The sequence below is a fragment of the Tachypleus tridentatus genome, chromosome 8, assembly GCF_004210375.1.
Source record: "Tachypleus tridentatus isolate NWPU-2018 chromosome 8, ASM421037v1, whole genome shotgun sequence".
Lineage (NCBI taxonomy): Eukaryota > Metazoa > Arthropoda > Merostomata > Xiphosura > Limulidae > Tachypleus > Tachypleus tridentatus.
The window spans coordinates 140,918,497-140,946,419 of NC_134832.1; the positions used below are offsets into that span (position 1 = coordinate 140,918,497).

General features: G+C 35.6%; 1 protein-coding gene across 1 annotated transcript in view; it reads right to left on the reverse strand.

Moving 5' to 3' along the window:
• Positions 1 to 412: 412 nt before the first annotated feature.
• LOC143223623 (uncharacterized) overlaps positions 413 to 27,923 on the reverse strand; it is an 87,902-nt gene continuing 60,391 nt past the window's right edge. Inside the window, exons 2-4 of the mRNA XM_076451793.1 lie at positions 8,635 to 8,840; positions 5,793 to 5,928; positions 413 to 975 (exon numbers count right to left, since the gene is read on the reverse strand). Coding sequence (XP_076307908.1) covers positions 887 to 975; positions 5,793 to 5,928; positions 8,635 to 8,840 — 431 coding nt within the window. The 3' untranslated portion in view covers positions 413 to 886. The remainder of the gene's footprint in view (positions 976 to 5,792; positions 5,929 to 8,634; positions 8,841 to 27,923) is intronic.

Consider the following 27,923-nt stretch of genomic DNA (forward strand, 5'->3'; position numbering starts at 1 on the left):
AAAAAGAAAACAGTTGCTAACTACGATAAACATGTAAAAATAATTTTACCATTAATTGAAAACAAAGAAACCAACTACAACACCGCAAGCGATAATAGAAAAAACACACATTGCACATGAAAGAAAAAAACACACACAATCTTATACATGTGCAAAATACAAATTATAACATTTCAGGTCACACAATCACCATGTTTAACCTGAGTAATTCAGATACAGTATATTCAACTCATTGTTTCGTGTTTACATTAAAACCATGGGATTGTTTCGTTTTTTTAACCACGACCTTGTTATTATATGGTATATGATTATCTGTTTGTAGTATGTGATGCTTCAAAGAATAATGCTTTTATTTTTTTTTGGGGGGTAGGTGTCGCTTAATTTAGTAAGATTTTTACTCAGGTCTTTCTTGAGCGTGGCTGTTATTTTGTTTATTGATTCAACAAATCGATTATTTCCCAATCAAAAGCTTTAAAAGCAACATCAGAAGGTTCGTTTTTATATAATACTCATAAACACATTAAAGGTCTATAGACAATAGGCACAAATATTAGTATAGTACAACTACTCTTGGTCTACCATATTTCTGTCATTCAACGAATTTAACTGACGAAATTCGTTTCTATGACAACCAAGAATAAAAGAGTATTGTCCATCATTTTAGAAGATAACATGACACAGCGAAGAAAATTCTGACACTGGCTTACGAAAGTGGATAGTTCTTCAAAAAGACGTCACGACTCATCAGGCTATGTTGTCTTTTTTTTTCACCATTTTTTTATTATTATTATTTTTTTCCTTTTGTCCCTCTCTCACTTCCATTCTTTTCTCCTTAAATTTTGACATACAAAGAGGATTTGAGCCCGATTAAGCCTAACAAAAATTGCTAGTTAAAAAACAGAGAAAAAAAAACTGCTAGTGAAGCCATTGGTAGCACTCCCTGGAAAGAAGAAACTCTTGGCGCACCAGATGTACCTGAAAGTTAGAAAAAAATTGCGATATTAATTATACTCATAATTCCAAGTTAAAATGTTTAATAATATTGGTAATAATCTTGTCTATTTCAATGATAATTGGTAATTATCACTGATTAACATAAGTAAAGATATTCTTGTTTACCAACCACCAAAAGTTGGCATTTGCTACTACTGAAAGACATATTCTTTTAGCACACGCCTAGTTAACCACAGTTTATTTGTTATAGGATACATATACATTCAGGAGACATAATGTAGCATTTGTAGCAATAATTGCCCTACCATTTTATATAATTTGTTCATGATAAATTATTAATTACTTTTATCCACAATTTAAAATGGCTGACATTTTGTTTTCTTACGAACGACATGCATCTCTATAACAGGTTATTTCAATCACTAGATATGTCTACCTTTGATTCTATAGCTAGGTGAAGATCCAACTTTCAAAATTTCGGTGCCCAACAACAACAAAATGTTGGATTTCTTAGTGGTATGAAAAGACAAGTTACGAGTGCATGGATTTGCAATGATTGATTGAAAAAAAATAATTAAAATCTGCTTCAACATGGCCTCCAAAATAACCCTTACGTCAGCATTAATGTGCCGCTAAGAGTAACTGTTCCAAAACGTAAGCCTAACAAATGCAGCAGTGAACACTGGTCTATATTGGCACGAACACCTCGTGGCTACTTTGTGTATCGAAAATTTTACGATATGTACTAGTCCTATCACTAGTGAGGAACAAAGCAGTAAGTCTGCATCTACCTGGACGAGGCAATACCTTGTTTATTTCAGTCGTAGATAAGTGTCTATGTTTGAAAGCATGCTACATTAGTGCTGAATAAGGAAGAGTACCAGTCGTTTCTATTTAAAAGTCTCTTTAACAATAATGATTACAGTTTTAATATATTGGATTGACTAATAACGCACAGAAATACGTGAAGTCCATCCTAAAGAGCGCTTGAAGAGATTGAAAAACAATTTAATAGCCTTAACCATCTGGCTGTTGCGGGTGTTTAATAAAGGGTGTTTATTCGCTTTACTAGTGTGTGTGTGTGTGTGTGTATTTTTCATTCATCAAAGTCATCTCGGGCTATCTGCTGAGTCACCCGAAGGGAATCTTACCCGTGTAACTCCGTAGATTTACCGCTGAAACTAGCGGGGAACTGTTTTGCTTGTTTCATGACCTAGCCCCGCGTAAACTCGCTCCTAATTTCAAACTTATTGACTAAATTAAATACAGACGTTAAAAAACTCCCACCGCCAATTCTTGAGCTACTCTACTGATCGCCTCAAAGTTCGAGGCGCGATTTTTGTAGTAGTGGACTTTGGGTTTCATAGCCCAGGCAAGCTATCAATTTGGCGACGCCTGGCTCGGTATGAAAGAGAATAAATTTGCGTTATTCACGTATCTTGTAATTAGGACAGAACTCGTTTGATTCGTTAAAATTAGTATTATGCACTGAACTAGAGTACGTTTCCATGTAACAGAAAACTCTTAACTAACAACATTTGTCTCTCATAATTAATTGAAATAGTTTTGGTAGCTTTGTAACTATTGTTTGTTTTTAGTACTCTCTATATCAGAACCGACTTTCCCTCAGGATTTTAGTACACTCGCGTTTTCTTTCTGTTGCTGATTCTGTAATGCTGTCTGTGTAAAAAATGGTTGGTAAAGTATCAGAGGCATTAATATTCATTTTTGAAAATGAACAGTATAAGTTTATTCTGACGCATCATTGTTTGTGTCCCGTCCCTACTCGTATCACTAGCTTTTGTAATAAAGACGTGCTTATCGGACGTAATGGAAAACCACTGTACGCCACCGATAAGTCTTACTTAGCAGTTAACGTGTTGGTCACGTGGCCCAGGTATTAGGCAGGTAATCAAATGATTTCGAAAAGAGATTTCTAGGTGCTGCTTAGAATGAACAATTAACTTCCTTTCAGATATTAGGGAAGTAGCAATCACGGATGCGATTCAATCTAGAATTTATCGATTTAAAACTAATAACAAAGACTCACGTTATGATGACCTTTTAGACATTTTCTGACATAAACAACGTTTCTTAATCACTCTATAATCAAATAACATCAGCCAACATGCTGCTGTTATAAATGCAAGGAGCCACAAGTTTAATACGTTTCTTTAGCGTATTCTGTATTATCTTTTCACTATTTTCAGAAGTTAATAATAGTAAATTCAAATAGCGAAAATCTAATAATGCGTTACTGGAAGACATCAAATGCGTTTTTGTAAATTTGCTAGCTACATGTTTCCCTCTCTTGTCCTCCTTTTACTGAGATTTCAACCGAATCGGAAAACACAAATTCGATCATCCATTCGATCATATGAGGTTCATCCATTTATCTAGATTTCGTCTGTGTTGGTAAGAAAGAGGACCCCACAATATCTTAGTTTTAATAGGGTCCTCCGCTGACTCAGAATTACGTACGCCTGTGAGTCTAGAACTTTAAAATTTGGGTTTCGATACTCGCGTTCGGCACAGCATAGATAGCTCATTGTATAACCTTGCAATTAGTAAAACAGAGGTAGACAGGTTTTTCAAAATTTAGATTATTGTTTCTAGAGAGTTCTGACGTAAGTTGGATGTTCACATGGTGTAGCTGTTTAAAGTTTCAATTCTAGAGAGTTCTGACGTAAGTTGGATGTTCACATGGTGTAGCTGTTTAAAGTTTCAATTCTAGAGAGTTCTGACGTAAGTTGGATGTTCACATGGTGTAGCTGTTTAAAGTTTCAATTCTAGAGAGTTCTGACGTAAGTTGGATGTTCACATGGTGTAGCTGTTTAAAGTTTCAATTCTAGAGAGTTCTGACGTAAGTTGGATGTTCACATGGTGTAGCTGTTTAAGATAAAAATATTACATTTTTTCATCTAATGTTGTTTTTTTATTTTAGTTATTACACAACACATAAAGTCATTACACAATAAATACATCACAGTAGCAAAATGAAAAACATAAACAAACAGAACACACTCTAATCAATGTGTAGTAAACACATAATTATGTTACGTATTTAAAAATATATATAATTACACAAGCAAACAATGAATAATAAATAAATATAAGGTTAAAACATAGATGTGACGTAAAGCGATATGTAAAGGCAACAACAAGAGTGACTAAAAGCCTTTGTTTAATTTGTTTTTATTAAGGGTTACGTTATTCAAATTTAATACATCTCCAGGAGTCATTTTATAAAATGACAGGAACCGTAAACCCATCCCACAAATCTAGATCATATATTATAATCAAACAAAATCACTCATAAGAAAAATATATTTTAATCACAGTGATATACTAGTACAGTTCAGATATACTCAATTTAACCAGAGATTTAAATCGGTCAGTTTAATTTATATATGTGGGTAGGTGGTTAAGACATTCGACTAGTAATCTGAGGGTTGCAGGTTGGAATCCCGGTCGCACCAAACATGCTCGCCTTTTCAGCCGTGGGGACGTTATAAAGTGACGGTCAGTCCCACTATTGTTTGGAATTTCGCGCAAAGCTAAACAAGGGCTATATGCGCTAGCTGCCCCTAATTTAGCAGTTTAGGACTAGAGGGAAGGCAGCTAGTCATCACCACCCACCACCAACTCTTGGGTTACTATTTTACCAACGAATAGTGGGATTGACCGTTACATTATGCCCCCACGGCTGAAAGGGCGAACCTGTTTGGTGTGGCAGGGATTCGAACCCGTAACCCTCAGATTACGAGTCGAGTGCCTATTAAGGACGGTTAGCGCTGATTGTGTTGTTTTGAGCGAAAATCAATGAACAAGCAAAAAAAAATTAATCCATAATTTTGAATATACAGACGAGAGTAAAGGCAACTATTTAATAACACCTACCGCCAATTCTTGGGAATTTTAATTGACTAGTGGGATTTTATATCACACTTATAACGTACAATTGACCCCCAACAATGGTGCACGATTTGGTTACAACAAAACACGAACCTTGGGCCCACGGGTTCATAATACGGCATGTTGCCCACAAGACCAAACTGGTCTATTGCTAATTAATTCTCATATTTCTTTAGATGTTTTAAAATTTCATTGTTATCTACTTTTTTCATATCCTCTGTTTGATTTTCTGGTATTATTTGTCTTTTTAAGATTTTCTCGCATGGTAGGTGTTGAACATTATAATTTTCAAAAGAAAAATAAAACTTCAGGTGCATATATAATGTATGAAATATTAAAAGTGTTATTTAAAAAAACCGACAACATCAGGGTCTCGAAATTGATTCAATTATTTGCCAAAAACGTGAAGTTAAACCAGGATATCACAAGAAATATTGGGTACATTTGTTCGAACGTATTCTGTTCTTTTATACCAGTCCGGCATAGCCACGTGATTAGGGAGCTCGACTCGTAATCTGAGGGTCGCAGGTTCGAATCTCCGTCACACCAAATACGCTTGCCGCCATTTCGGCCGTGGGGATCCATCCCACTATTCGTTGGTTAAAAAGAGTAGCCCAAGAGTTGGCAGTGAGTGATGATGACCAGCTACCATCCCTTTAGTCTTTCACTACTAAACTAGAGACGGCTAGCGTAATGTCATACCAAATATGCTTGCCCTTTCAGCCATGGGGGCGTTATAATGGTACGATCAATCCCACTATTCGTTGGTAAAAAAGTAGCCCAAGAGTTAGCGGTGAGTGGTGATGACTAGCTGCCTTCCCTCTAGTCGTACACTGCTAAATTATGGACGGCTAGCGCGGATAGCCCTCGCGTAGCTTTGCCCGAAATTCAAAAACAAACAAACGAAAACAAATCTTCCATACCTTGTACTGCCATCCATTGTTCTGCTGCTGCTGTCTTGAAAAATGGAGCATCTGCTGAGACTTCACAGCGAAATTTTCCTCCTGTTTCTTCTTGAACATTCTCAATGTAGATAGACTGTTTCGTGGACCTTGAAAACTGAATTAACTCGAATTACTTTTAAGGTTTATTAAATTCCTCAAAAGTCGCGTGGACTTTCTTTGTAGCAATATCAAAATTCTCCTTGTGTTATTTATCTAATTAGCTTCGGAAACACACTCAGGAATAGCAAAAGAAAATTTAGTGAATTATAAAACAGGAACTAGAGGGTTTTGAACTAACAGTGTTTATTTTAATAGTTTAATTCAACTAAACGAACATTTGGCACTTCTACAAAATAAAACTTCATTAAGCTGCCGATCTCAAACTGTATACAAATAATCTCACCCAAATGATATTGACTACCGTCCTGTTAAGTATGATTATCACAAACATAACAGATTTGTGAGATATTAGAAAATATATGTGGCTGAAATAAATACAAATATGAATTATTTTAATACCTAAAAATCTTGACGAAGATTGCTAAAATAGGAAGTTTAGAAAATGAATTATTGTTATTATAACACTAAGGTATTGGTTAATTTTGACGAGTGGTATAGTGGAACAATAGCGAATTTCATGGACGTTCCACGCTACAATTCCCGGTTCGAATCCTCGCTTTGGCCTCTAGAAATGGCCAAACGTGTTATTTCTCTAAAATCAACTGGCAAATTAATATCATATATGATATAATATACATTTGCAACAGCGATAAATAATGGATATTAAAGGTAGTTTTAGATTAACTTGTTTCAGATATATTTCATTGTCTTGTTCTTTAAGTATTTTAAAATAAAATTCACAAAACTCAAAGTTCTTCGAAATATCTGTTTACAATTTAAAGTTAAAAGAGGAAGTTGTGAAACATTTCAGAGAATGTCTGAAGAAATGTTTACAGGATTTTGTCTGATCCAGGTAAAAGTATAAATCATCCATGGAAATTTTAAATGGACTTTTAGGGACCAAGCTCTTAAGACATACATATAAGGATGCTATTACTTAATAATTTGCTCCTTGATTATAACAAAAGCAGGCAAGCGCGACTAGGTGGTTAGGGCACTCGACTCGTAATCGAACGGTTGCGGGTTCGAATCCCCTTCAAACCAAACATGCTCACTCTTTCAGCCGTGAGGACGTTAAAAAAGAAGCGACAAGTCCCACTATTCGTTGGTAAAATAGTAGCCCAATAGTTGGCGGTGGGTATGATGACTAGCTGCCTTCCATCTAGTCTTTCACTGCTAAATTAGAGACGGCTAGCGCAGATAGCCCTTGTGTAGCTTTGCGCGAAGATTTAAAACAAACAAATACTCTAAAAGTTTGCTTGTTATAAACGTGACAAGAGTAAAGACTGTTTACAGCGTCTCATTCCTCTCTAAAAGTATGCTTGTTATAAAAGTGACAAGAGTAGAGACTGTTTACAGCGTCTCATTCCTCTCTAAAAGTATGCTTGTTATAAAAGTGACAAGAGTAGAGACTGTTTACAGCGTCTCATTCCTCTCTAAAAGTATGCTTGTTATAAAAGTGACAAGAGTAGAGACTGTTTACAGCGTCTCATTCCTCTCTAAAAGTATGCTTGTTATAAAAGTGACAAGAGTAGAGACTGTTTACAGCGTCTCATTCCTCTCTAAAAGTATGCTTGTTATAAAAGTGACAAGAGTAGAGACTGTTTACAGCGTCTCATTCCTATCTAAAAGTATGCTTGTTATAAAAGTGACAAGAGCAGAGACTGTTTACAGTGTCTCATTCCTCAAAAGAAAAGAGTTGTTGTTTTGAATTAAGCATAAAGCTACACAATGGGCTATCTGTGCGCTTCCCATCACGGGTATCGAAACCCGGATTTTAGCGTGTAAGTCCGCAGACATACCGCTGAGCCACTGGGGGGCGAAAAGAAAAGACTAAAATTATTAAAGAAAGGTAGAAAAACTATTGGAATTCGATACAATAAATTTTCTGAACACTATAACCAATGCAATATATCAGTTTCGTACTATAATTCGAATATCCCAAAATATTTAAAGAAATTGTCGTCATAACCAGAATTTTGATGATAGCGATGAATATATCACGTCAAATATCTTCTAATGACGTTTCAATTAGTTTTGCGTATTTTCTTAAAGCTTTTTGTGCTTAATACTTATGTATTGAATATCAATGATTCTGTAAGCAGCTTTACAATAGAATCCAGTGAGTATTATAACCGAGACATACATGTAAGATGACTAAATAATCGGATTAGCTTCCAGAGTTTCATTAAACAATACTTTCTTCGATGTTGCAAACGTATAAATATGACCAACTAAAGAATATATAAAAATGAGTTTTCCGTATTTCTTTTATTATGGGCATCTTTTTTATTTCCATCAAACTGAAAACGAAATAGTTTATTGTGATTCCCATAACCCATTACTATTTCAGAAATATTAAAAATGCGACAGATAGAAAATCACTACTGTTTTCACTGGTTGCATTTAGTTTCAGATAGAAAATCACTTTCAACACGTGTCCACTCTTCTCACATTTCTTATATTTACCAAACCTTTTATTTTTTTTTGCAAACTTGGTGATATATTCTGTGCCCACTATAGGAATCTAATACCGAATTTTAGCGTTAAAGAAGTCTTACAACCCCTGATTTTTCCAACTGGCCTTTAAGTCACCGTGGAAGCTAACAGTCGTAACTTTATTAGAAAGAAGCTAATACAAATTTTTACCGCATTCTTACGAACGTTTTGTAAAGAGGAAGTGAATATTGTTTGCTCTTACGTCAACCTCGATTCCTTCCAATGGGAAGTAAAGTTGCTTAGGATCGTCACGTGGTACGAATCTGAAGAATTCCATATCGTCTCGGTACCATTTCACTGAATAAAGCTTTTCTCCTTCGAGGTCGTAAGAACAAGTCAACCGAACTTCTCGCCCTCGTGGTACAGTCCGAGGAACGTCGAGATTCACGATCCTTAAGGAGGAGGAAACTAGAAACAAAAATCAATGTAAATAGAAAGGTGTAAAAAAAAAACGTAAGACTTAAGCTATAGCATCACCAGAAGTGAATACGAGTTATATAGAAAAACAATACTGGGCATGAACTGAGAAAAGAACGTATGTACAAGAATGTTGATTTTTCAATGTAATAGAAAAGCTGATATCTATAGTAAATATAGAAAGGGAGACCTAAATCAGAAAAAAAAATAATATCTCACGTGAATAAGTATAGAATAAGGTAGAAAGAAAGTTAATACTGAATATGAATAAATAATAGGATGTGATAGTAGAAAAGTCGCTATTCACCATGAATAAAAAATGGAATCCGATAGAGGGAATGTAATTATTCAAAATAAATAAAATATATGTTTTCTTATAGCAAGGCCAAACCGAGCTATCTGGTATGCTCACCCTAGGGGAATTGAACCCCTAATCTTAGCATTGTAAATCCGAAGAATTAACAAAAATGTGGTATAGTTAAACTAATATAACATTGCTAAGAAAATTATTATAACTTGTTTTTGAATTTCGCGCAAAGCTACACGAGGACTATCTGCGCTAGCTGTCCTTAATTTAGCAGTGTAAGACTAGAGGGAAGGCAGCTAGTCATCACTACTCACTGTCAACTCTTGGGCTACCCTTTTACCAACGAATAGTTGGAATGATTATCACATTATAACTCCCCCACAGCTGAAAGGGCGAGAACATTTGGTGTGACAGGGCTTCGAACCCGTGGCCCTCGGATTATGAGTCGAGTGCCTCAACCATCTGGCCATGCCGGGTCTAATATTATAACAACTAAAAGTTGAAACTTAATTTCAATAGAAAAACTTTAAAACAAAAAATATATTAAATCATAACGATCAGGGAAAGAAACCTAAAAACAACAATGTTGAAAATTACTGTAACTTATGAACAACAAAAAAGTTCTTTAAAACGCGAATGTATGTTGAAAGAAATGTTGTGCGAAAAAGAGAGATAATCAAAGAATTATCTAAATGTTTACCAATTATTTTTGAAAGTTGCAAAATTAAAACTCGCATGTTTGAGTAATATGTAAGTTAAGAATATCTGGTCTTAGAAACACTATGTAGCGGTCCGCCATGGCCATGTGGTTAAGGCATTCGACTCATGTCCGAGGGTCGCGGGTTCGAATCCCCGTTACACCAAACATGCTCGCCCTTTCAGTCGTAGGGGCGTAATTATGTGAAGGTCAATCTTACTATTCGTTGGTAAAAGAGTAGCCCAAGAGTTGGCAGTGAGTAGTGATGACTAGCTGCCTTCCCTCTAGTCTTACACTGCAAAATTAGGGACGGCTAGCGCAGATAGCCCTCGAGTAGCTTTGTGAGAAAATTCAAAACAAACTTGCATAGCTTTGCGCGAAATTCAAAAACAAACAGTATAATTAATTTTGGTATAATTTAAAGTCTTAAATTTTGTTCGACAAATGTATCATTAACTTCAATATTTAAACTTCTGATCAATGGAATTTGTTTCGAAATCGCAATATGATTTTAATATATTAACGAAATAATATATTAGAAACAACCTGCATTTGAATGAAAAATACATCGGAAACTTTAGAAATATATAATGTCACTGTACAATATTACTGTGTTATTATGGTGGATATGGGTTATTATAATACGAACAACCACCATAAATACTTTGAAATTCTTTAATCAGTTTCATATGTTTTTCAAAGTGAAACGAAGTGGTTCAGTATGACGTCACATTAATTGAATACCATGAACAGGAAGACTGATAAAGGCCTAGCATGACTAGGTAGTTAGAGGAGATTATAATGTGACGTTTAGTCACACTATTCAGTGGTAAAAAAGTAGTCCATTCCTAAATTAGGGACGGCTACTCACAGAGCCTTCGTCTAGCTTATTACAAAATTCAAAACGGTCCAATAACTCCGCTGAATTTCAAAGTTATTAAATATTCGGTTAATTAACTATTTCTGCTACTTAAAAAAAAAAACCTTTGAGAAATACATGTAATAGGTAACCCTCTTTTGTTGTTCTGCTACGAATTAGCATAACTTTATTTAGGACTGCCGTTTTAATTTATATTAAATTAACATAAACTACCTACACCACAAAACTCCATAACAATTTCTTTTGGAAAAACAACAACATTACATCAAATGTAAACAACTTGTTTGGGTTAAAAATTGAATGTTTTCTATCTACAATATTTTCTTAACCAAATATGGATATTCATAATTTATCAAAATATCGTTTTGTTTTTCTTTTGCACGATTCTTTTATTTCTCCTAGATTTTAACCCCAGTACGTATTTTATTTCTCAGATTTTAACCCTAGTACGTATTTTATTCTCAGATTTTAACCCTAGTACGTATTTTATTTCTCAGATTTTAACCCTAGTACGTATTTTATTTCTCAGATGTTAACCCTAGTACGTAGTTTATTCTCAGATTTTAACCCTAGTACGTATTTTATTCTCAGATTTTAACCCTAGTACGTATTTTATTCTCAGATTTTAACCCTAGTACCTATTTTATTCTCGTTTGCAGCTGAAAGTTTCCGTTCTTTGTTTTTTAATACATGGATTTAGAAGAAAACTAACAGAGAGCAGTAATACAATAACATTTGTCTCTGTTCTCTTCGTCTGTAAATCACCTTCTTTTTACGAACAGAAAATAAAACTCCTTTTCGCATCTTACATCATCTATTGACAAGCCGTTTTGTTGCATTTATTGACGGGATCATTTATTTTGTTCCAGGATCGTTCGTATTAAGCTTGTTGAAGACAACTACGATACCAGTACAGCTCTTCCTCATAAGGAGAAACAGTGATCACCGTCTGTTTCACGGGCAATAATGAGAAAATAAAAAACTCAAACTTTATTGAAAAAACTTCGACAAACAATAAAGATGTTACTGCTACTGTGTTTTTTTAGTTAAAGTAAAATAGTTATTTTGAAATCAATAGAAATACTTTAAAGAAAAACTCAGACCACACATATTTTCATCAGGTACTTCATAAAAATTTTGGTTTTCTCTAAATTTCGCACAAAGCTGCGCGAAATCTGTTGGCGTTAGTCGTCCCTAATTTAGTAGTGATAGGGAAGACAGATAAACACCAAACACATCACAACTTTTGGGCTACCAACAAATAGCAGGATTAAGACACAATGACGCCTCCACAGCTGAAATTGCAAATTGAGAGCCGAGTGTTCTAACCACTAGGCCATGTCAGAATCTTTTATTCTATAACGGATTTACTATTATGTATTTATCTTAATATCTACATTTATTTCAGATTAATATATATATTTAGTAATGCGTGTAATGTATATTGTTAAATGTGTATTGTGTAAGTCCCACCTGTTCTTTAAATTTACAGAATACTTTCGAGTGCAAGAATTACCAATGTATATATATATATATATATATGTATGTATGTATGTATGTATGTAAACACAAATATTGTTGGGCCTAATGAGTGTGAGAGGTAGCCATTGCAAGGCAGTATTTAATAATGTTGTTCTGCTACAATCAGTATACTACAAACCTCTGAAGCTATAATTGTGATAAACGCTCATTGATAGAAAACCTACAGATATTTGACCAGGAACATGTATAGACTTTGAGCATTACAACTTCAACGAATTAACTTCGGACGCTAGTATTTCTATGAGGAAATTAAATAGTTTTCTCATTGAAAAGTCAGCTTGTGAACAGTGTGAGGCTAACCATTAAACGGACTGTAACAATATCAACATAGAATTCGCTCCTAGTGACGTGTCGATAAAACATTCAGTTCCAGACCAGATATAAGACTCAGCATCATTTGTAAGTTTGTAAAACTTTCGTATATAAATCAGTATTTGTAATAACTGCTATTATAAAATGCACTATCGTTTGTACATTAAAATATATTTGTGTTAAAACCAATTATGTGCATCAGTCTTATTGCATATCGACATTCAACGAACTTCTAAATTAAAATTAAATTTTCTGGTTATTTGAAATCGTAATACGTAACGTGCGTAACATAATAAATAGAAGACTGGTCCAAGATAAATTATAATACGTAACAAATGTTAGAACTAAAACGATCACGATAAGGAAACTGCCTACACACAGTCTTTAGATGGTGTAGTAATACAACTTTAGATAGTGTAGTAATACAATTTTTCTTTACCTCACCGTTCGGCACCGAACGAGGAAACGCTAATATACTGCTTGATTTAAAATATTAAACCATTAGTATCTATAGTAAGGCATCTTACTAACGTTTCGCCTATGACATGATTTTTCCTTTTCACAAACGAGGCCTATCCCTGATTCACGTGACGGCCACTAACTCAGTGCCGATTTCTCTGTGATGATTTTGTTTTATTTTACACGGATTCGAGATTTACCACTTAAAGGATAAACAAAAGAATCTTTAAGGATTCGTAAGAAAAGCCTGGACTTGGATTTTTCTTTCAAAGATATGCAGCTTTGTCTACCAGTTCTTTCTGTTTGCGTGTCTCCCGCAAACAGGATTTAACTTGAGACTTCTCACAGCCTAAGGCGAATGTTCTACAAGCTGAGCCACAGGGCTGACTCGTATGTTATCCCTAGTTAGGCTTAAAAATTCAGACCACAGCAATAATAAGAGTTTGAAATGAAAGGTTGTATTTCAGAATGATGCGATAAGCTGTTAAACTTGTTTGTTTGTTGTTAAGCACAAACCCACACAAAAGGCTATCTGAACTGTGCCCATTAAATGTTGTTGATTTGAATTAAGCACAAAGCTACACAATGGGCTATCTGTGCTCTGCCCACCACGGGTATCGAAAGCCGGATTTTAGCGTGTAAGTCCGCAGACATACCGCTGAGCCACTAGGGGCCCTACTAAGTGTATCGAAACAGGTTATAGGTTTGCAGAAATATCGCTGTAACACTGTGGGTAAGGTTGCAGTCGTTAAATTTTTTTTTTTTAACGTGATGTAATTACCGTGTGATGTCTGCTTCATCTTAACAAAAGGTAACTGTGGCAGAACTCCATGGATATCAGATCAGAAAAAAATTTAAAAAAACATGTAAAGTAAAAAAGAATGAACAAGTAAAACAAAAAAAAAACATGGTGGAAAAAATGTAGCATTGTTTTATATGTAAATAAATGTGTTAGCAGCACGTAACGGAAGAGCTAATAGTGGCAACATGAAAGGTAGCCACTGCACGTTCACGTAGATATAAGGAAACACAATATGAAACACATTTCGCGGTGCCTAAAGGCTTATAAATCTAAAAACTAGCTTTCAGTATCTGTTGTGGATAAAGCACAGATAGCTCTTGTATAGCTTCACCCTCAACTCTACACAAATAAAAGTAAAGTTACGTCTACAGCTCTTCGACGCGACATAGCCAGGTGGTTAGAGCGCTCAACTCTTAATCTGCGAGTCGAGAGTTCGAATCCCCCCTCCTACCAAACATACACGACCTTTTATCTATGGGGTAGTTATAATATTACGATTAATTCCACTATTCGTTGGTACAAGAGTAGTCCTCGAATCTTACACTGCTAACTTAGGGACGGCTAGCGCAGACATCCTTCGTGTAGCTTTGCGCAAAATTCAAAAACAAACTAGAGCGCCGTAAACCTCACCAGTTTTCTTGCCAAATAAACGTAAGAAACATGCAACAAAAATGATAGGAGAAACAGTGAGAATTTAACCAATCATAAGACAGAAAGTGTTATTGTTATTAACGAACACCTTGATAACTTATAATTTCTAAGGAACTTTCTAAACACTAAAGCAGAAGGACAAGCGACTCTGAAAAAGCCGATCATAGCTAGTTTAATAGTTATGAAAACACCATTATTCCGAGGATCTGTTAATAATAGGGCTAAAACAATTAAAGTCATGAAAAAGATGAAACAAAACACCGAAATTGTACATGAAACAATTAAAAATTCCTTTACTTGTGTTTGAAATTAAGCGCAAAGCTACACAATGAGCTATCTGTGATCTGCCCACCACGGGTATCAAAACCCATTTTATGGTGTTATAAGTCTGCAGAAATCCCGCTGTGCCACTGGGAGGTTTTGTTTTGTGTAACTTATTTTCCTTTTACATATGTTTCACCATATTAATTGACCAAATCGGTCCAAACAGACACATTGCTACCTAGTGTTTAAAGACCCATAAATATGAACGAGGTTAGTTTGTGTGTTTTTTCTCATAGCAAAGTCACTACAGGCTATCTGCTGAGTCCACTGAGGAGAATCGAACCTCTGATTTTAGCTTTGTAAATCCGTAGTCTTACCGCTGTACCAGCGGGGGAACGTGGTTAGTTGTTCAGTTGATAGCAGATTAACCCTAAGAAGAAAAAAAAACATTCATAACATGTGTTTTTTTACCTCTGCTGTATTAAGAACCGTAATATCTAATACATCCACGCCGAGGCTATTTTTAGGTTTGAGCCGACGTTTTGTGTGGATTTCGGAATGGTTTAAGGTTACGCCATCATTACCAACGAAAGATCAGTGCGAACGTAAAAAGATATATGTTTTCTTTCATTGGTTATTCACGGTTTATTTGACCTATCAGCAGAGACCTTAGGTTAGACAACTGCCTCGCTGTATTCAAGATGGATTACTTAAAGGAAAAAAAAACTTATTAATCTGATGAAGTCCTTAACCTGAATTATATGACAAATTCCTTCTTTTGCCCACAAACTAGATCCAGCATGTTCATCTTGTACCACTGTATCGCAAGCCAATACATGATTAATATATATTATAGCTATTAAACCTACCAACCACCTTCCCTAATTTTGAATTACTGACCAGAGAGAAAGACAGTCACCATCTATGTTAAGGGATTGACTGCTATTCTTATAACGCACTCACAACATATTACCAGTGCTATAAATATTTCTACCGTTTCTTCTGCATTAAATCTCTATTGTGAGTAATTTAATTTTCATCCACAATAAGGCCGTATTGTGAAACAAAATTCACAACTAAGATTTATAGGAAATAATAGAAGCTTCCCTCAAACATACTTTCAAGACTTTTTTTTTTTTTTTAATTTCGCACAAAGCTACTCAAGGGCTACCTGCGCTATCCGTCCCTAATTTAGCAGTGTAAGACTAGATGAAAAGCAGCTAGTCATTACCACCCACCGCCAACTCTTGGGCTACTCTTTTACCAACGAATAGTGGGATTGACCGTTACATTATAACGTCTTCACGGCTGAAAGGGCGAGCATGTTTAGTGCGACAGGGATTCGAACCCGCGACCCTCACATTACAAGTCAAACGCCTTAACCCACCTGGCCATGCCGGGCCTATTTTCAAGCCTAAACGAAATGCATTGTTTTCAACCGCAATGGAATTTATAGTGGTATGTTTGTTTGTTTGTTTGGGCTGTTTGTGCGAATATCAAAACCTGGTTTCTTTCGTTACAAGTCCGCAGACATACCGTTTTGCACGCGTGGAGCTATAGCGACAAGGAAAGGAATTTTCAATGCATTCATAATTTTAAAAACTGCCTTTTTGCATCTGAGCAGGAATGGGTGGCGTATTAAAATAATTATTGTTGTTTGTTATAGAATCATATTTATCAAGTTAGTTTACTAATATTGTGTGAGCTCTTACACGCTTATAACTAGATAATAACAATAAATTCAAAATTACTGTAATTAATGTTTTAATGTTTATGATAGGTGGCGCTTTAGCCAATGCACAATAGTTTTTGTTCAAGATCTGGTTCGAGATCCTTTTTACTTTATAAACAATTAGTAAATAAAACTGTTCGTTGACATGTTTCTGCGTTTCCTTGCATTTATTGCAAATACAAAATCATAGAGAGAATATAATCTAACTCACGGCTACCCGCTGGTATAGCGGTATGTCTGCAGATTTACAACGCTAAAATCAAAGGTTCGATTCACCTCGGTGGCCTCAGCAAATAGCCCGATGCGGCTTTACTGTAAGAAAACACACACACTCTACAACCCTTACTCACACCACCACCCAACAACCCTTCTGAAAACACCAGTAATATAAAATTTTGTCACGACAAGTAAGATTTTTAATGAAATATTTTGAGTACTTATTTTAAACAACTCAAAATATTTTGAATGACTATTTATAAGTTCTGTAGTTTTGTAAACACACAGTTAAAATATACTGTTTGGATAAAGTATCTCTATTTGTCTGAAATGGAAGAATTTATATAGTATTTCCAGTTCTTTTGTTGTAACTAATTTAGGTAATCCAAATATCCTATGTTTCTTTTTCTTTCGTTCTTTTAACTATTTAATTCGAATATATGAACACATCGTAAGGTACCGATATAAGAAGTAAGTTTAAAAATAGATATAATGAAACACACTAGACATTAAACAAGAATCACGTTATTGAACATAACATAATTTGAAAGAAGCCTCAATCATACAACAACTCCAGCCCGAAATAAACCAATACAAAGGAAAACCTTTATACCTATATTAATAAATATAATCCAACATCTAAGCACGCCCTCTACATTCCTACACTCAATTACACAACCGCCTTCAAACAGCTATCGGTCAATTATATCTTTCTTTCTTTGTGAACCTGACGATGACCGAAAAAGGTCGAAACGTTGTTTGCTCCTCTATATAGTGTTTTCTAATTTTGCTTTTTCTACCCATACCAGCCGTTTTTACATATATAATTTGAAAGCAACGTGTTCCAATCCGAAGATTTCTAGGACTAAGCTATAGCTATCCATAACGTTGAACTGCTGGCAAGAAGGAAGGTTTTATTTGGCTTTTTTGAATCATAAAATTGGATTTATTGTCACTTTTGTAACTTATATGCACCTGAAAATGCAATGCGCGTTCAGCATCAACACGTCTCGAACCTCGGATCTGTTGGTCCAGAACATAATATACTGCCACTTAAATCATATACAGTTTAACGGGTTTCTTTTTCTGAAGCCTCAGTTTATTTTTTATCCTAAAATATCTTAATTAAGTTATTTATTGAATTCGCCTTTTGAACATGATTGTCATAATTGTGAAAATAAATATAGAAAGCGATAAAGCTGTCCCCCTCTGGTACAGCGATAAGTCTACGGATTTACAACGTGAAAATCAGGCGTTCAATTCCCCTCAGTGGTCTTAGCAAATAGCTTGATGTGGCTTTGCTATAAGAAAACACACATATGGGATAAAGGTTACTTTAACTTTGACCTCTCCGACAGGATTATAGTTACACTTTCTAGATTTATGACCTAATAGTTAATTATCTGACTAACGATCCTCGAAATAAAAAAAATTAAAATTTCCCTTCCTTAAAGTATACAGAAAAACTCATCAATTAGTTATTTATTGACAAATTATCTAGTAATTGGGATTTTATACCATGGAAGTAATCATTGCTTATCACTTTTTGTTCTATTTCATAATGAATGCTCTAAAATGTCACTAAAAGCTTTAGAGATATCTAAATCCAAACATAAGTGGGTCTTGGAAATGAATCCCCATTGCTCCAAGCATGCTCGCCCTTTAGCCTTGGGGCGTTATTATATTACGGTCAATCCCACTCTTCGTTGCTCAAAGAGTAGTTCGAGAGTTGACGATAGGTGGTGATGACTAGCTGCCTTCACTCTAGTCTTACACTGCTAAATTAGGGACGGCTAGTGCGGATAACCCTCGTTCATCTTTGCCCGAAATTAAAAACAAACAAACAAACGCTCGTGGTTGCTAGTTTGTACGGACTTGGAAACTCGTAGATTCCTTGTTCATATTCCGTTGCTACATAAACGAGCTTTGAGACCATCAACTCCCACAATTCGTTCATACAAGAAGAAATAAAGAGCTTATGGAAGGTTCTATTGATTAGATAGCTGCTCTCCAGCTTTCACCTCAATATTAAGGAGCGCTACGCGAAGAGTTTTACTTGCGTGAAAATGTTAAAACAAAGGCATACCTTTGTATAAAAATAAAATATATTTAATTACTGGTTTCAGTCTTCAGATGTTCTCTTATCCCTAGCTCTCGAAAGGTCAGAGCATCTATAAACTATTAACTTCTCACTAACTGGATATCAATAAATAAGTTAACTTAAAATTCAGAAACTAAGTTACTTCATTTTATATACTTTGTATGAAAACAATTTTGAATATGTAAATAAATAAATGACGTGACACTTACCATTAATATAAAGCCTAGATGAACAACATGTATCAAACCTACATGTTCATATTATTTGGCGTCTCGTCAGTATTGTGACCACACCGAAAACTGATCTCACTCTGGAAGGGCTTATAAGTGTCCTGTCCAAAGCAAAATATTTATATTTTCATGAAGATGTCTTCAGATGGTGAATGTAAAATTCAACGATGGAGGTGGCTCTTATATTGAATGTTATTGGAAAAAAAGGGAATACGGATTAGCGTGGGGTATCAGAACCATCCAGAAAGTGACTTACAATAAGTCACACCCAAACAATTCTAAACAAAGTTAGATGAGAATCCACAAAAACAGACATCAGTGAAAACTTTTACATTTCTTGTACTACGATATGCAATATAATTAAGAAGGATAATGTGGAAGAGCTTCTTTTCGAGTGTCTGTTTTATCAAAGGTTGAAAAATTCATTAATAATAACCAAGAACTATTTAATCATTACTTCCCTGTGTCAAGGAAAATAGCACTTCCAAATAGTCATCCGACACGGAATTCCTAACAAAGCATACAACTTGAAATGAAGTTGAGATACTAACTAAAGCTTTCAACAACCTCGCCCATAGAAGACAGAATCAGGAATGTTATATTGAAACACTTATTGTATTTATTTGTTTGTTTGTTTTTAATTTCGCGCAAAGTTACACGAATAATATCTGCGCTAGCCATCCATATTTTAGCAGTGTAAGATTAGAGGGAAGGCAGCTAGTCATCACCGCCCACCATCAACTCTTGGTCTACTCTTTTACCAACGAATAATGGGATTGACCGTCACATTTAAATCTTCCACAGCTGAAAGGGCGAACACGTTTGGCGTAACGGACTTCAAACCCGCAACCCTCGAATTACGAGTCGAGCACCTTAACCACCTAGCTTTGCCGAGCCAAACGCATCGGAAACATAAATTATATACTTAAAAGATCTGTTCAACCTTCGTCTTAAATCTTGGTATCATCCCTTCCAATGGGATTTAGCCACGCTAAATATTTTGTCGAAAACCAACTCAGCCACTAAAGATCCTAAAACTTGCAAACCAATAACCTTACTCATAAGTATACGCAAGCTCCTAGAGAAAGTAACAACTCGTTTATTATTTAGAAAAAACGCACCAAAAACAATTATTTATCAGAAATGCAGAAGGCATCACACAAAACCAGACAAACAAAAGACCACTAAGTTAGGTTAACAGAAACAATAATTCAAGGTTTCAACAACAATTACATAACTGTAGGATTATTTCGGGATGCTTAGTGTGGCACCAAGGACTAAGATTCAATTTCCCACCAGTAATAACCAGATGGATTTCCAGCTTCCTATCTGACAGAACAGTCAGGGTGAAAATCGATAATGTCATATCAAATCTAATAACATTATCAGCAGGAATACCGCAAGGGGCTGTTCTAAGTATCCTCTTATACATTCTGTTTGTAATGATATACCCTTCCTAAAATTAACGTATGAGCAAACACTCCAGTATGCTTCCCCCACACCAGTGGCACAGCTGTATCTCTGCGGACTTACAGTTATATCAACTAAAGTTTACACAGGAATCCTTCACTCAAGAAAGATAATGAAGTGATGACGAATGAAAACAATAACAGCAATATATCTATACATGTAAAGCATGCATACGTCTAAAAATAGAATAAGACAACATCATTGCAGTCAGTATGTCACATCCCAGCGTAGTCCACAAAATTAAACACTTAGAATAGGATTCCGACTCCCTCAATATATCCATGGAAACACCTTGAGAAAATTAATAAGACAAAGAGTGAAACAACACTCGTTAATAAATATGTCAAAAACCAATTAACTGGATTAATGAAGCTGCTTCCCTCATTAGATGCCACCCCCCAAAAAACTTCTAAACACACTATACACGTCCTGACCTTTCTCACAGTTTTGGGTACTGGTTAGGTAAATATTTAGTGCCTTACCAGTAAAAGTTGGTTTTCTCGGGATAGTCCCGATTTCCCAAAATATGCATAATACTTTAGATTTAAAGATCCCGCTGTTTACTTACTGAAGGCCAATAATATATTTACAGGTAATTTATTTAATGAATATTCATAAGAAAATTAACTCAAGAAACAAAAACTTCGTATCTTATAACATTTACCTAAAGTAAGAAGTAAAATGTGATTGTGTTTAATTGGAACTTGTGTGTTTAGTCCAACCTCTTGTTTCCATCTCAACGAACCATTGATCGGTTTCATCCTTAACTTCAGTGTCATATTATTACAACAGGTATCAACTTGTGCTATTCGTTTCATCTTCGGTTTTCTAGCATTGAATCTTCAGACAATAATTCACGTGACAATTATTTAATTACACTGCACAACAATTTTTTTGAAAAGTTTTGCTTCCTGATAAGTTTTTGCTGATTGTGACAGGTACCTGGTGGGTATGCATAAATATAATTTTGGTTTTGCTTCATCACGTAGGAACTCTGAGAAATAGAAGTTAACTGTTTACCGGCAATAACGTATTTAATTGTGGTTATGTTTCTAATACGCTATTAAGTTCAACGTAATTAAAAGTGTTTTGCTTCTGATGTCCGGTACATCACGTTGCAGTGTCCAACAGTAGTCAGCAAGCATTGACAGATTCTAGTTGCCCTGATATCATTTTTCCATTGCAACAATGTCCTGGTGAAACTGAAGATTTCAATGAAACTGTACGTGATGGGCAAATTTGGGTGTGATTTTCATGATCAGCAGACAAACATCTACACGGAACACCCAACAGTGTTCAAGAAGCAAAACTTTGTTGTGCAGTGTTATTAGTTTAAAGAACATCAGTACATTTCTTTGTAAAGTCCCCACCATTTGGCTACGAAATGGGGGTAAAGAGAAACAGATAGATTTGACTGCCCCTAATTATTTTTCAGACTCATTCGAGGCTCGAAAGATACTTAACGAAAATAACAACTGTGGATGGATGGTTGGATCAGCAACACATGTCAAATGTGCATTAGTTGCTTCATGGACTGTAATTGCTTGGTGAAACTCCAAAATTGTTTTAGTATAATATACTTAAACCCAGTTTAGAACTTATTCAATATACTGTTAAACATTTTTTTAAATATAAATGCCCTATATTAATGTAAGATGCACGTGTGTATGTTTCATAATTTGTTTGTTCATGAACTACTTCCACAGTTTGGAAGCTAGCAGAACCAAACTTAGTATGCAGGGTTAGGGTGGCTAGAAGGTATCCTTGCTTATATGACGTAACATTTCACTCTTATTTATTTGGGGTATCAAAGGGGGCTAAGACGTTCCCAGAAAATAACTCAGGGATGGTTAGGTATAAAGATAGGTTTGCATGGTCGCTAAGCTCAATTCTGTCATCTAATTTTGTGTTTGGTGTTCCCATCAGGATTCCTTGGGTATCAAACTTGGACAAAGCTTGGTACACGTGCTGTTGTACCATTGGCCAAGTGCTCTAACAGGTTTTATGGTGAGGGCACGTCCCACTCTTGGGGTGGATACAGAACTAATTAGGAATGATAGAGGAACTTCATCGGTAGCCAGGCATGGCCAGGTGGTTAAGGCACTCGACTCGTAATTCGAGGGTCGAGGGTTCGAACCCTCGTCACACCAAACATGCTCGCCCTTTCAACCGTAGGGGCGTTATAATGTGACGGTCAATTCCACTATTCGTTGGTCCAAGAGAAGCTCAAGAGTTGGCGGTGGGTGGTGATGACTAGCTGCCTTCCCTCTAGTCTTACACTGCTAAATCAGGGACGGCTAGCGCAGACAGCTCTCGTGTAGTTTTGCGCGAAATTGCAAAACAAACAAATAAATTTGTAAATATGACTAACTGACTAATGTTGTTAAAAAGGCATAGCTCTCTTCTGCCTTAACCTTATGCAAAGCTAAACTTACGTAAATGAATTACATTACCTTGGCTAAAAGCGTTTTCCTTAGCTTTTCTTACAAACTTAGTAATAACAGGTAATATCAATAACCATTTTACACACTACTAACGAGCTAAAAAACAATATTATCTATATTATATAATAACGAGCATGCTCTGTGAGTCGCCAAATAACAACTCGCCATAATATTATGAGTTTCTGTAAAAATAGAGATAGAGTAAAAAATAGTGATGCTGACCAAGACGTAGCCATTAATACAGCCAAATAAAAGACTTCCACCTTGGTTAGATGCAAGAAAAACTGCAGCAAAGAATGACTATTAGATTTTCCTATCTCACTTCCATCCCCACTAGGACAGCGGTAAGTCTACGGATTTACAATGCTAAAATCAGCTGTTTGATTCCCCTCGGTGGGCTCAGCAGATAGCCCAATGTGGCTTTGCTATAAAACACACACACACACCTCATTTCCGACATTAAACACCCCCTTATGGTGTTGTACATTTCTTTAGGTTCACGTAATTTGATTACGTACAATTATCTCGATTTGGTTGCTGAGAAAAAGTTTACAACAGACAAATTTACCAATATACACCTTTCGTTTAGTTTGAACAATTATCAAGCTACAAAAAACACAAATTATTAATGGACGGAGTTATGGCAACGCCCACTGTGAGTTTGCACCTTCTCAAAATCACCACATTCTGTTATGTTTTTCTGCCCATTCCTACCCTGTTTCCTTACTTTTTGGTGCTTCCATTTATACATTGAATTTTTTTTAATTTAAAAAATAATATTTCTGGGCATCAAGAAAATTACTAAGACTTTAATTCTCACAATAATCACTAAAACATTTAAATATTTGTCAAAATTAACATAAAATAAACCTTTCTTTGTAATTCAATATCGAGAATAGTTGATTAATAATAGTTATAAGATGGAAGAATAGGAAATGGACTTTTTAAGCTTTATATTTAAAAACAAATGCCTTGCTATGGATGTTTTAAACTTACCCTACAAAAAATTACGTGTATTTCTAGTTTCACTTAGTTTTATCATATTTCTTCTTTTGTCTTACAATGTTTAAATGTTTGTTTTATAGCAATGCCACATTGGGCTCTCTGCTATATTCACCGCGGTGTATCTAACCCTGGATTTTAGCATTGTAGGTTCGTAAACTAACCACCGTCTCATAAGGGGGGGCTGCTACATATGATCAAGTTACTAAAACACATTAGTTTTACAAAGTTTATGTAACTGAAACAGAGCAAAAATCTTAAGTGATTATTTTAAAATGTTGAAAAATACAACTTTTCGTAGTAAGGATTAAAATAATTTTAAAAGTACTCAAGTTCTCCAATAGTTTTGCTGTTTTTGCATTTGAGACTCAAATTTCACAGAAGAATAAAAGCATATTTAACTGCACAACCATTAAAAAAGTTTGTTTTTCATAAATCATTTTAAAATACACGAGCCACTTTATTGTTTTCTTTGAGTTTGTTTGTGTTTTTTTTTTGTAAGAGAAAGCGGATATGACGATGACCTAACCAGATGATATGTTTTCTTCGAGGTTCTCATTAATCTTGGCATATTTCCAACTAGTGATTTTTCCTTAAATCCTGACAAGATAATTTAGTAATTTGGAAGATCGGGATAATTGCATTTTTCTCGATGGTTTGTGGACAATATTACCCCTGATGTCTGTCGTAACTGAGTGATTAATTACCCTGTTGGAAGCAGAGCCTATAAAACTCCACGAAGTGTAAATAATTGACTTCAGTTTTCTTAGGATCGTATTGTTTTATATCACGAGGTGCAGTATTTCCTCAAACTAAAGCCAAACTGAAACCTAAAGAACTTGTTGAAATGATAGTCAAATGCATCGTCCAAGAAGTAAAGGTCGCATATATATATATTTACATAACCTATTTTTTTCGTGTGTGAAATTTTATAGCAAAACCTAAAGATTAAATGAAATTTAAATTTATAAGTTATTTAAATTTCAAAGTTGTTTTGCGATAAAATGTAAGAAATCGTTCCTTGTCCAGAAAAAAATATAAGTGCATACAGGAGCAGGTAAAATGTATGACATTAAACGTATAGCATCAGTAGGCATGTGTGACAAACTGTTACTATTGTGATTTGAAAAGACACTCAATGCAGGCGTCTATGGCATAGTAACGCAAACGTAAGTCCTTTATTTAAAGGCTTAACTAGACTAGACAGTAAACAAGTGTGCTTGCTGTTGTTGGTTTACTTTCGCGTAAAGGTAACTGAGGGCTATCTGAGCAAGCATTTTTACTTTTAAACCGATAAACTGGAGAGAAAATAACTAGTGGACACCATCAACCGTCAAATATTGGAATTCCTCGTATTTGACCGTCACTCATTATAACGCACAATTGACCCAAGAGTGCGGAGTCTGATTTATTTTTATATGATAATAAGAAACGAACAATGGACATGTAGATTAACAGCTAAACATCAAAGAGACATGCTATTTGGTAAACAAACTAAAGAAATGGTGGGAAAGACTATTTCAGCGTCAAAAAGAACTTTTACCAGGGGGCGTTGATCCCAGAGTTGGCATGGCCAACAAGCTAACAACGTTTAAAATTGACAAAATTTTTCTTCACTACTGCATTCATTTAAGTGAACTTACGCTGTATCATTTTCAAAAGTTGCCCTTGACTTACCGTCTTATAATATCTTTCACTTTCAGTGCTGTAGAAGTAGTGGACATATAATAAAAAAACCACCAACCGGTTACAGTTTGCTTATAGAAATTTTAGCACAGATGCATTAACCGTCCCCAATTTTTCAAGTGAAAGATTAGAAGGAAGGCAATTAGTCAAAACCACCCATCGCCGACACTTGGGCAACTGTTTATCAACAAACAGTGGTATTGACCCTCACGCCATAACGCCCCATGACTGAAGAGACAAGCATGTGCGATGACGGGGTTAAATCCTACGAGTTATAGTCTGCGAGTCGAGTGTTTTAATCATCTGGTTGTATAACGCCCTCTCGACTACGAAAAATAAAATCTCATGCTAACTGCTTACGACAATTCTCACTATAAAAAATTAATTTCTATTTTTCAGTATGTTTATTTTCGTACGTTTTTTGGTCGGCTTATGAGGTAAAATCTGTAACATTACCAATCCGTGTTCTAACATGTTTTCCGTAGGTTTAGGGCAACCTATTTTAACGTTACCAATCAGTGTTTTAACATGTTTTCCGTAGGTTTAGGGTTACCTATTTTGCCGCCTTATACTAGTTTATAATGTGACGGTCAGTCCCACTATTCATTGCTAAAAGAGTAGCCCAAGAGTTGGCGGTGGGTGGTGATGACTAATTGCCTTTCCTTTAGTCTAACACTGCTAAATTAGGGACGGATATCACAGATAGCCCTCGTGTGGCTTTGCGCGAAATTAAAAAAAAACAAATTTAATTCTTTATATTTTCAGAAATTTCACTTTTTTTTCACTGTTTTTGTTTTTGAATTTCGCGCAAAGCCACTCGAGGGCTATCTGTGCTAGCTGTCCCTAATTTAGCAGTGTAAGACTAGAGGGAAGGCCATCACCACCCACCGCCAACTCTTGGGCTACTCTTTTACCAACGAATAGTGGGATTGACCGTAACATTATAACGCCCCCAAGGCTGAAAGGGCGAGCATGTTTGGCGCGACGGAGATGCGAACGGCGACCCCAGGATTACGAGTCGCACGCCTTAACACACACGCTTGGCCATGCCGGGCCTGGACAGCACTACGTTTACGGACTTGCTTCGTTAAAATCCGGGTTTCGATTCCCTGCGGTGAACACAGTAGATAGCCTAATGTAGCTTTGCTATAGAATTAAAGAAACGACAACAAAGTGCTCATAAAAGCAAAATTTCAATTTATTTTGTTCAAATTAACGTTTTTATTCAGTCGTTCAACGGGTCTTATTCGTATCACGATTAATCTCAGATATAAAATCACTGTGAGTTTGCACCAGATTCGTTCTCCATCAGCAAAAGTGGAATTATTAGTGAAAGGAGGACGAATATGTTCTGATGTGACAAGCATTCGATCCCGCGATTCTCAGATTACAAGTTGAGCGTCCTAACCATGTCGGGTTCAATTGAAACAAAGGAGATATACTTTTCGGAGTTATTTTCGTCACTCGCAGGTAGAGGGCCTGCAATTCGTATTCCAGCAACTCTCTTGATCTCATTTTTTGCAAGTTGACGATGTAGTTTAAGTGATTTAGTTTCGTCTATTTTAAATTTCGCTCAAAGCTACTCGAGGGCTATCTTCGATAGCAGCCCCTAATTTATAATTGTAAGACAAGAGGAAAAAGCAGCTAGTCATCACCACCCACCGCCAACTCTTGGGCTACTCTTTTACCAATAAATAGTGGGATTGATCGTCACATTTAAAGCTTCCACAGCTGAAAGGGCGAGCATGTTCGGTGTGACGGAGATTCCAACCCGCGACCCTCATATTACGAGTCTAGTTAGTAGCTTAATACACTGAACAAAGAGATTTGTTCTTCATGTTGCTGAAAACCCTCTTGCACTCTTTCAGTGATTTTGTTTTGGACCTCGATGGTTTCACTGTAGAACAAGGTAAGTTTATAATAACTGTCGTATGAAAATTGTGTAATTTATTTTAGAATTAATCGCCTGTTCTTGTGTAATGTTTTAAATAATTTATATTTTCATTATAGCCACTCGTGCCATCCCGCAAGGCTAGCCACAAATATGAAACTTTGGGGTTTTGTATCTATTGCTTTCGTTCGGAAGCAAGACTTCGTGATTGACTGTTGAGAGAGTGCTGTCTTTTGCATCTAGTGCTTTAGGTCCGGACCAAGAATTTTTGACTTGTTCCTGTGAGAGTATTGTCTACTGCATTGAGTGCTTCTATTCCAGAACGAGACTTTGTGACTGGCTATTGTGAAAATAGCGTCTTTTTCAATAGAAACGGAACATTGTAGAA